Source organism: Procambarus clarkii, chromosome 57 (genome assembly GCF_040958095.1).
Source record: "Procambarus clarkii isolate CNS0578487 chromosome 57, FALCON_Pclarkii_2.0, whole genome shotgun sequence".
Classification (NCBI taxonomy): domain Eukaryota; kingdom Metazoa; phylum Arthropoda; class Malacostraca; order Decapoda; family Cambaridae; genus Procambarus; species Procambarus clarkii.
This window is the reverse complement of record NC_091206.1, coordinates 30,129,514-30,139,799: the sequence shown is the minus strand read 5'-3', so window position 1 is coordinate 30,139,799 and position 10,286 is coordinate 30,129,514. Positions and strand designations below refer to the sequence as shown.

Below are 10,286 nucleotides of genomic sequence, written 5' to 3'. Positions count from 1 at the left end.
TGGTCAATTAGTTGTCACACGGACAATTAATTGCACCGAAAATGTATCTCAACAAGCTCAACACTGTTCTCCTTTAACAGCTCTCACTCACTCATCAAGAAATGTGCAACCCTTATAATGTTAATTCCCATTAATTAACTCACTGAATCCTTAAGTCCTCAACACAACTTAAAGAAACAAAGTAACCCCATTGTTACATAGGTCACACTTACAGTGGCATGCATAATTACATAAATGAACAGCCCACATACGGTTGTGGCTTCTGCAACACGTTAATTACTATACCCCCACAGTAATGACACACGGTTAGGCAACCACAAAAGTATCCCTACATTACTGCCCCCCCTAATCTTGCAACCGTTGCAAGGGACTACTGTGAGCAATCACAAACTACTTCAGCAAGACAATTTACGTTAATATATAACACCGCCGCTACGCGGATAGCTGGCACTAATTCTCTTAATTAGGCAAATTAACTAATCAATTGCTTGCTCTCATTAAGTACTGTGAATTCCTCTGAATAACCAAAGAGGCCCCTTAAATCCTCAACACAGCTCCTAGGAGCAGTAATATTGTATACCTGATAACACTGCACAAACCTACAGCATAATGATGCCGTCAGCATATCCCACATGCTAATGACATCATTAGGCAATTAGTCAGCAATCACATCTACTGACTCCCCACACAACACAGTACATACATATACATGCAAATGAAACACATGGAAATGGCATTCACATAATCAATGAAAATTATATCACCAGATAAAAGTATACATAATTATACAGACTTCAGGGTATCCACTGACAACCCTGCAAAACTGGCCTGTCTACCTCTGCAATGATATAATTAACATGCAACAACATGGCATTAATCTAGACTCTGAACGATTATATAGAATCGACAGAACTGGATCACTTACATGGTAAATCTCTACACTGACCGGTTACATACTCGAGTCAGTCTACACACACCATATAACTATATACCTCTACATGTGGTACTGTGTACAACATCCATCTCTAGGTACATCACAACCAGTCACCTGGACGTCAGTACAAACAGCTGTCTCTCAGCTGCTTCACTCGCCTAGCAGGGCTATGGGACAACACAGCTGTTACCGAAATTAACACAGTCCTGAGACACTGTAACAATGATTTTTGTACTCACGCTTCTTTAAATCCTCAACACATTCATTTCCCTGGTCACTACCTCACTGGCTGCAGAACACCTAGCTCGCTCCACGTGCGTCGACTAGGTGTGGCCCTAGGGTGTCCAGGGCAGGTGGCCAAGCGTGGCCCAAGGGGTGGCCAAGGCATGTGACCACCGTGTGGCCCAAAGGGGTGGCCAAGGCATGTGACCACCGTGTGGCCCTAAGGGGTGGCCACGGGGTAAGTGCGGGGCATCACAGCGCCCCACCCGGACTGAGGTGGCGCGCAGGTGGCTTGGGTGGCCTGGGTGGCTGGGGTTGCGCGGGGTGGTGCGGCCTGGGGCAGCGCGGGTTGGCGCAGGGGTGGCCATGGTGGGCGGCGTGGGGTGGCCGGAGCGGGGTGGCCAGCGCAGGGTGGCGCGCACATGGGGTGCCTCAGGCTGGCTGGCTAGCACACACAGGCAAATACACGTGGATGGGAGATCACCTACACCCCCATCATACCAGAGCATACCTCGCTCGTACACCGGGTGTGATAATGCCGGCGTCACCACGTGATCACAGCCAGGTGGAATTCAAAGTCCAACAGGGGCCTGTAATATCACCACAATTACACTAGGAGTCCCTGCCCTTATTCCACCATTTGTCCATTAATATAGACAGGATATTCAAACCATCTGTTACACCATGAGGCCTGCCAGCTGCCTCATGGGTGAACACTGTTTCTGAGGTTTTTACTGTTCCTACCGTAATCTTTGGCCCCAGTTCACGCAAATTGGGCCTTGACACAACCCATGATAGCAGGAGTGCCATGCACGATAAGTAATAAGGATGACACAGCGATTAACGGGGGGGGGGGGGGGGTGGAGGTGGCAGCCGCCACTTCCACCCAGTCACCTGCTCCTCAGCTTGCCGCCCAGCTCAGACTGACGATTTTAGCGGGCTAGGGAAACTCAAATGCCCATATCTCCCCCCTACCTTGTCTTGACCAATCAGCACAAAGCTGGCACAACTCTATGGTGCCGCTCCCAATCACAGCTGTTTGCACCAAAACTCACCTAGAGGCGGAGGTGCCTAGACCAATCACAGACGCCCTCACCATGAGGCATCCCGTGACGTCACAAGGAGGAGGGAGGCCTAGTACAGTGTCTGCCTGTCTCACATGGTGGGGGAGGCGACGTTCACCCCTCTGTCCCCCCCCCCCCCCCCTCTAAAACCGTTAAGAGTCAAGTACCCTCTCATATCACTCACTCTCAAATCTCATCCCATTTCACAGAAACAGGAAAAATTCTGTAACTCTCTCTACAGAGCAATCACAGACCTCTGGCAAGTCTTAAACTACGGTCCTTAGCATAAGCTTTCATCCAACACCACACAAGTGCATGTAGTTTGAAAACTTCTTGTCTAGAGTCCCTAGAGCGACTTTAGCCTAATCTAGGAAACTAGAAAAACTAGCTGAGGGAATCTTCATTCCCTCATAATCTGACCATACCAGTGTTTCTACAAAGTGGATGTTGCTTAAAGCCTTGATCAGATAATGAGCCAATCTTACTCCTAACAGTAGGGCTGTTAACTCCAGTTGTGGCAATGATCGTTTCTTTATCGTTGCCATCCTAACTTTTGATGTGAGCAAATTGGCTTGCTCATTTGATACCAGGAAAGCTACTGCGCCATAAGTCTTTCCTGAGGTATCGCAGAACACATGTAGCTTAAATGGTTGTTTTTCATTTACTGTGTTCCGAGGGAACTTGACAGACTCTAGGATACTTAGATCTTTCACTAGCTTCTGCCACTTTTCTTTAAGACAGGTGTAAAAGATCATCCCACCTTATCTTCCGTTGCCAGCATTCCTGCATTATAAACTTCCCTTTATCAAGATTGGACTTAACAGTCCCAATGGGTCGAAGGGTTTGCTGAATTGGGATAGTAGTTTCCTCATTGTTAGGTTGGTGGTATCTGGCTCCACTGATTTCATGGTCAACTGATCTGAAGTTGTATTCCATTCGACGCATTGTAGTCTGGAAATTCTGTTTCGATCAGTTGATTTAAATTGGTATTAATGGAGACCCATGACTGGAGAGGCATATTTGCTCCCAATAATTCTCGATTGGCCTCATGGTCTTCCCATGTTTCCTTTTTACAGGCTTTTGCAGATTTGTTTTGGCACCTTCTGCAGAATTTGAACCTCTATTTAATTGATCTTTGGTCTTTTGAATACAGGTTCGTCTCGGCTTATTGACTGCGACGTGAGGTTCCAGATTCATCTAGACTGGCTAACATCCCCCTCCTTTCATTGGGGTCTTGACAAGGGACTCGCACTGTTGATTGGCAGACGTTTAATTTTTCAGGTGTTCCTCGGCAGCGCTTCTTATGCTCTGTTTGGGGACTGTCTGTTTGTTCTGCTGCTCCCCAGGGATGTGGGCAAATAACAGCTTCAGCTTCATGTGCAGCTGCCTGTGTTGTCCAGAGGTTCCATTGTGAATGACCACAAGGCGAGTTTGCACTTATTTGGTGGTCTTGTGGGTTTGGGTCATGGTGGAGCAGTTTCTCTAGCCAGCTCTGTGAGGATGTTGCATTGCTTGGTATTGCCCTGGGTGTGGAGTCCTTGAAGTCTGCAGTTTTTCTCATGGCTGCCTTGCCCAAAGATGCTCACCCCTCTCCTTTGGGAGGCAATGGTAATATTTTATTCAGCCTTCCTCGTGTGTTGACAGGCTGTGTTGACCTATTCTGTGATTTGACTTAGTCCCTTATCCTTTTGTTCACCTCCCCATTTTGTCCTCTCCTCTTTCTAGAGCATCTGGATGGGTTCAGACCCCACCCACCCACCCTTTGTTGTGTCTTGTCCTGCAGTTTGTTTTTGGTTCATTTATGTGGTGTCATCCTCTTACTGATGCTTCGGCATCAGTAAGATGCTTCGGCTGTGGGTTGGGCTTCGTAACCAGCGATCACTGGGCTGCCTAGACTTGGTGGTCTGGCTCGTTCCTTTTGGGCAGATAACATGAATTTGCAGTTGTGCGGCATGACCTAAGAAGGAGTTGGCTCCTTAGGCCATGAACTGGGTTCCATACCTTGGCTTCACTCCAACTGCTTCCCTGTGGTTCATTGCCTGATCAGGAAAGGTGGTTATTTTGGCCCAATGCCCTGTACAGCGGGACACTTTGAGTAGTTTGGCTTCTTTGGAGAACTTGGAGTTTGGTTCTCCACATGGTTCACATGCATGGTGTGTCCAGGGTTCTTGTGGATGGGTTATCTCACTTTTGCCCCATTTCTACAGAAAAACGTGCCATTCTATTGGATCGGTGGAACGTTTGTTCAACCTGAGGTGGACCTCTTCGCGTCTGCATGAAACAGGTGTTTTTCCACCTACATGGTTTCGTTCCCTGATTGTCAGGGCGTTGCGATGGATACCTTCTGACTGGGCTGGTTAAGGTGGAGGTGCATTTATCTTTTATCCTCGATTCAGTTTTTGCTCTGGGTTATTTCCATTCTGGAGTTGTATTTAAAAATGGTGATCCTTCTAGTCCTTGGTGGCCAGTCCAGCCTTGGTTTCTGGCATTTCTAGCATTGTGCCTGAATCAGGCATTTTCCATGGCTTAAAAATTTTGGAAAAATGGAAAATGGAAAAGTCCATTTTCTCTTTCAGCAGGTCAGCCTGGTGTACTTTGCTGGTTAGACCATCTCCTATTCTCTTTGTGTTTGGAGTTTTTGATGCATGTCTGTCACCATTTGCATGGCGAGCAGATGGCTGGTTTGCCGAGGGTCCCACGTACATTATTATCGAGGCAGCAGTATGAGATTGCATGTAGCTTGTTTCTCCACACTCTCTCTCTCTCATCGTCATCTCTCTTCAGTTTCAGTCATGGCTTTCCTTCTTTTTCTTGATTGTTTCTAGATTGGCATCTCATACCTAATACTGTTGCCTTTTATTGCTCAGCATTGGCAGAGCTGCTGGTGCTTGCGTTCTACACAAACATTTCCTCGACGCTGCTCCACAAGTTGTCCCGTGTGTTTTTTCACCTCTGGCCAGTTCATGTTCCTTCCAAGCCATCCTGGTCTATTAACTGGGTGTTAGTCTTCCTCTCTTTGCCTTGTTTTATGGTTTCCCCTCTGACTTGACATTTTCCTCAAAGCTGTGTTTTTGTTGGCTCTTGTCCTTGCTTTAGGGTTGGAGAGCTTGAGACTCTTCTCCTGAGGCAGGAGAAGTCTCTTCATCCCTGGTGGGTAGTTTGTTTGTTTACAACCTTCTCCTATTTTGCTGGTGAACAATGAGTCAGCTTTTGGAGGGGTCTGTTGGGGAGTGATGCTTGGTTAGTCCAGCTGCCGGTGGATCACTTGTGTCTGGTGGCGACTCTTTGCTGATATCTCTGGTCGCAGTGGACGCCTTGTAACATGACCCTGTTTTCTTGGTCACTTGTTCAAAGGTTTGTGTTTCCCAGGTTTACCCTTGGGCCTATGCCGTTTGCGAGTATACTGCCTTGGCTGCATCCTTCTCCAAAATGTCTTTGGCTGATATTTGAGCTTGGGATTTAGGCATTCTAAAGGTATGCTGGTGGCCCAGTATTTAGCTAATGTCCCTGGTCCCTGTCAGTCATGTCTTGCCTTGGGCCCTCTCCCCCAATCTGAATTATCTTTTATGTCCTAGTGCACACTGCTGCTGCTCCTCTTCCCTGGCAAATCTCCATTTTATTTTCTGTGGTTAGCTTCAGGAAGCTACTGGGGGTTTCCCTAACAACCAGTGTTGATTGCAATGAAATGCCAGTTTCTGAATGAAGCCAAGTGGCTTCCTGACTCCCTGTCTTCCTATCAGGCTGGTTGGTTCATTGGTGGACTGTTCATCAGATCCAGCACTGGGTAAGGAAGATGGCTGCATGTAAAAGCCGAGCTTCCTGGTGGCGGCATTTGGTATTATGAGTTTTGCGCTAATTTTTAATGTTTCTTTTTTTCTGCGTGAATTGTTTGCAGAATTGTTTGGCGATTTGGAGGCTTAGGCCTTTGCTACCTTTTCAGTTGCCTGTAAATCTTCGCTGATTTTCTTGATGCTTCTTTGGTTTAATGGTGAATTCTCACTCGCTCTCAGTGCCTCAGAGGGGGGAGAAAGCCAGATTTTGGCTCTGGTCCCCAGTGTGCCAAACTGAACTTTCACATCTGATGTAACCTATTTGCATGGAACATTCTCAGTGAGATAGCTTCAGGGAGACACTGATGCTCATCCAGAAGTGTTTTGTTACATTCAATGCTGGTTTTTTGTTTTTGCGTATTTACATAACTGCAAATGTATATTGATAGTGACATTCAAAATTAGCTACAGCAAGTCAGCAAGTAATACTCCATATCCATTTGTAGTAAGGAATTTTTTACTATTATGAGTTCTGTAGTCAATAGAGGCCATAGCTATATGCAAAGTCTGTTTCTCTTGGGCTGTGTTATATTTAACTTTCATTGTCATAAATGTTTTTGGCTTATCCATCAGCAGTAGTGTGGGTAATGGCCGTCGCGGGGCGGGTAAGCTGGCGCGAGGGACAGGGATTCTCAATGGTCATCATGGTCGGCCTCGACCTAATGGTCATCCCCTCCAGCAGCAGAATCCCCAAGACATCCCGCAGCCACTGTCCCCAGTTTCACCCCATGCTATACCCCAAGCCTCGCCCCAGCAACCATCATCCATTCTGTCTCAGACACAAATTCCATTTAGAGACATGCCTAAAACACAAGGTATTTAATGTTGCATTAGGTTTTGTTTGTAAGTATTGTCAGTTGTAAAAGCTGCTCCTTCACGGTAAGTAGCTAAGAGCAAGTAGCTAATACGGTAAGAACAGAGGTGCCATAGGCACAATCAGAGAACACTGTATGAACATCAGAGATCTACGGTTGTTCAACGTCCTACCAGCGAGCATCAGAAATATTACAGGAACAACCGTGGACATCTTCAAGAGAAAACTAGATTGTTTCCGTCAAGGAATGCCGAACCAACCGAGCTGTGGTGGGTATGTGGGCCTGCGGGCCGCTCCAAACAACAGCCTGGTGGACCAAACTCTCACAAGTCAAGTCTGGCCTCGTGCCGGGCTTGGGGAGTAGAAGAACCCCCAGAACTCCTTCAACCAGGTATCAACCAGGTATCAACCATGGTATATGTTCAGCAGTTTACTTTCACTGCTAGTTGTTCCTTGGAAATTGTCCACATACAAGTTGTTGCTAATTTCAGTTTTCCTTGGGCTATTTAGTCCTCTTCAAGTGTGTCTTAGGTACTTTGAAGCAGAAACAGCAAAGAAGTTGCACCAATTAATACTGATGCAAACCTGTAGGTGATGAATTCACTGTTTGGATCATTAGGATCCTTGATCCATGGGAACTTTGTGAAGTTATGGTCTTCTTCCAGCAGACCTACTCTAGGGAATGCCTTACAGATGTCGGCCATGTATGCATAAGTCCCTATGTAGAACTTTAACATCACGTCGTATAGCCTTTGAGTCAGGCTGGGCCAGTTTGCAGGCAGTCATTCAATGAAACACTATTCTGCTTGGTCTCTGCACTATAGTTAAATATTATCCTTATTGGCGTAGTATCGAAATTCTTTAATATGGCATGATGCAGCAGGTAGTGTCCTTCCTTAGGGTCGTCATTAGTAACAACCTCGATAAATTAATTATCGAGTTGTTGGATTATATCATGGTACAATTTCAAGTTCTCAGGATGTCTATTTAAGCACATAACCTGTGATCGTAAATGGTTGCATGCCATGAAATGGTATACAGGATGCTATAGTTGATTCAGCTTCCATGCTAACCTTACCCAGTATTGATTGTCCCTGTAAACAACTGAATCTAGGTATTGATTGTAAGTCCAGTCATCATCTGGACAAGGCTGTTCAGGGACAGTGCCTAGAGTTGCTTTATTCATCAATTTATGCACAGGGGGATCAAGCTCTTCCTCGAACATGTATCTGGATTGTAGTGGTGAATTTCACCTAGTTATGTGTGAGAGTATGGTCTCTCAAGATATCCCACAGCTGATTTGAATGGCTCATTGCAGTGCACCATGTACCTAGGCATGCATAGGGCGCTATCTCTTTTAACCCTGGATTTAAACTGTCATGCGGGGGTGTCCCCAGGATGCCCACATAACCAGGAATACTTTTATAATTTACCTTTGGGCATACGGTGGCCACCTTATGCCCAAAGGTAAATTAGATACAGAGGAATTAAGCATTCATGCCTTGGAGTCAGGAAGCACACAGAGGAAGGTGAAAGGCGTGGCAGAGACGTGATACCAGTGAGAGGACAGATAAGATCTGACCTCTGGGGTCAGCCTCGTCCGGTGTGATGGAGAATAACAACTGTGACGTGGTCACAATGTGTTCATGACGTCACCTCTGCTACCGAACATGTAACGATCAATGTCATTGGTTTCGTTACCTTTCCTGTAACACCATTGGTCACTTCTAGACCTTGTGTTTGTGATACCCACGAGGAGCCCTGCAACTGCTGGCAAGGGTATTCATGCGAGGAAGTCTGTACATGGTGGTCGTGTCCTTCTGTGTATTCGGCGAATAGGCAGATAATCACCCATTCCTCACCGTCAAGTTAAACTCAGTGCCTTTTCGATATACCATCGCTCGCCCGGAATCGCGATCGTGACTATATTATTTAGCCTTCAAGAGTGACAAATCACCAGAGCGAAACAGACTGGTATCAGGTAACCCCAAGAGACAAATTGAGATTGTCTGTGAGTGACCTAGAGTGACTTTAGTGCTGCTGCTTAAGTAATCTGTGTGTGACTCTTACCACAGTGCACAGCATGGTACCATATAATCAGTTGCCGCCAGCCGCCAATCAGTCCAGAGTGTGAAGCCACCTAAAGCTGCCACTTGCCCTGCCTCATTCTCCTACGTGAATTCACCACCTTACTCACTGCCAGTGCCATCAAGTGTGTGTGTGTGTCTCTGTCTGTTAGGCATACAGTGCGCCCTCCTGCGAGTACTCTACATGTCAAGTATGGTTCGTTATGGAAGCCTGTCATCAATGGTCTCACTTTGTAACGAGTGAAACCAGTTGTCAGGCCACCTATGAGTTCTAGCATAAATGTGCCTGAGTGAGTGAATGGTAGAGGTCCTGTAAGTACAAAATCTTGTGTTTTATTATTGTGTCTGTCTGTGCATTGATCTGAGGGATCAACCACAGTTCTCCCTTCTTATACCTGACCCAGGTATTGCTGGAGACACCCGACGGTGTATGCGTGTTTATCTGTGTGGTATCACGACATTACACTCATCTGTCAATGTGAGCTTCACATACACCACACATTTAATTATTGTGTGACATTATTTTTGTGCATGATTATTGTCTGCCCCATTGACAGTGCCATTGTTGATTTATTGCACATCATCATTACCTGAGTATCTGGTTGAAACTCCTGTGACCCTTTTGCACACCGGCAGTTAGTGTGGGACATTTGGGGCTTGAATCTGTTTATTTAAATATTAATGTAGTAAATTAAATTACGAAGGACCACCCGCTTTTATAGTAAAGAGGGAAACTGAGAATTTCTGATCATTAGATAATTCCTAGATGAACCAGTAACTATGGATAAAATACTAGAGAATATGATCATAAAAATAATTAATGGGCTGTATAATTAAATGAATCAAACCCTCAAACACCTACATTGGGGGGTTATTACTGGAAGTCAGTACGTCCAGGAACTAGTGTGGTTCGTTCACTAATCCAAATTATAATAATCTAATCCTATGAATTATAGTGAAACTAATGTCATTACCATGAATGGGAACATAGATTATAAGTATAGTAATGATAGTCACAATAAACACATGTTAATCCAAAGGAATTCTGCATGTAAGTAATTTCAGAATTTTCATGAATAAATACAAAGAAATCTTAGCTTAAAGACGATTCCTTTATGTAAGCCACGACGTTTCCTCTAATTCCCTGGGCTCGGCTGGCTGACGAATGGGATGGATTAACATGGGAGAAGGCGGCAGGGAGAATTCTTCTCACGTGCTGCAAGACAAATATTTACAGTAGCAACTAATTAAACTACTGAATCTCTATATTCAAGAAATTACGAGTTACAGGTGATAATTGATTAATAACCTGTGGTTTGATGTTAACATGCGTCG

General features: G+C 45.4%; 1 protein-coding gene across 1 annotated transcript; it reads right to left on the bottom strand.

Moving 5' to 3' along the window:
- Positions 1 to 2,582: 2,582 nt before the first annotated feature.
- LOC138353430 (uncharacterized) lies at positions 2,583 to 2,975 on the bottom strand. The gene has a single exon (XM_069306437.1). The coding sequence runs from the start codon at positions 2,973 to 2,975 to the stop codon at positions 2,583 to 2,585; it is 393 nt and encodes a 130-aa protein (XP_069162538.1).
- Positions 2,976 to 10,286: the final 7,311 nt, after the last annotated feature.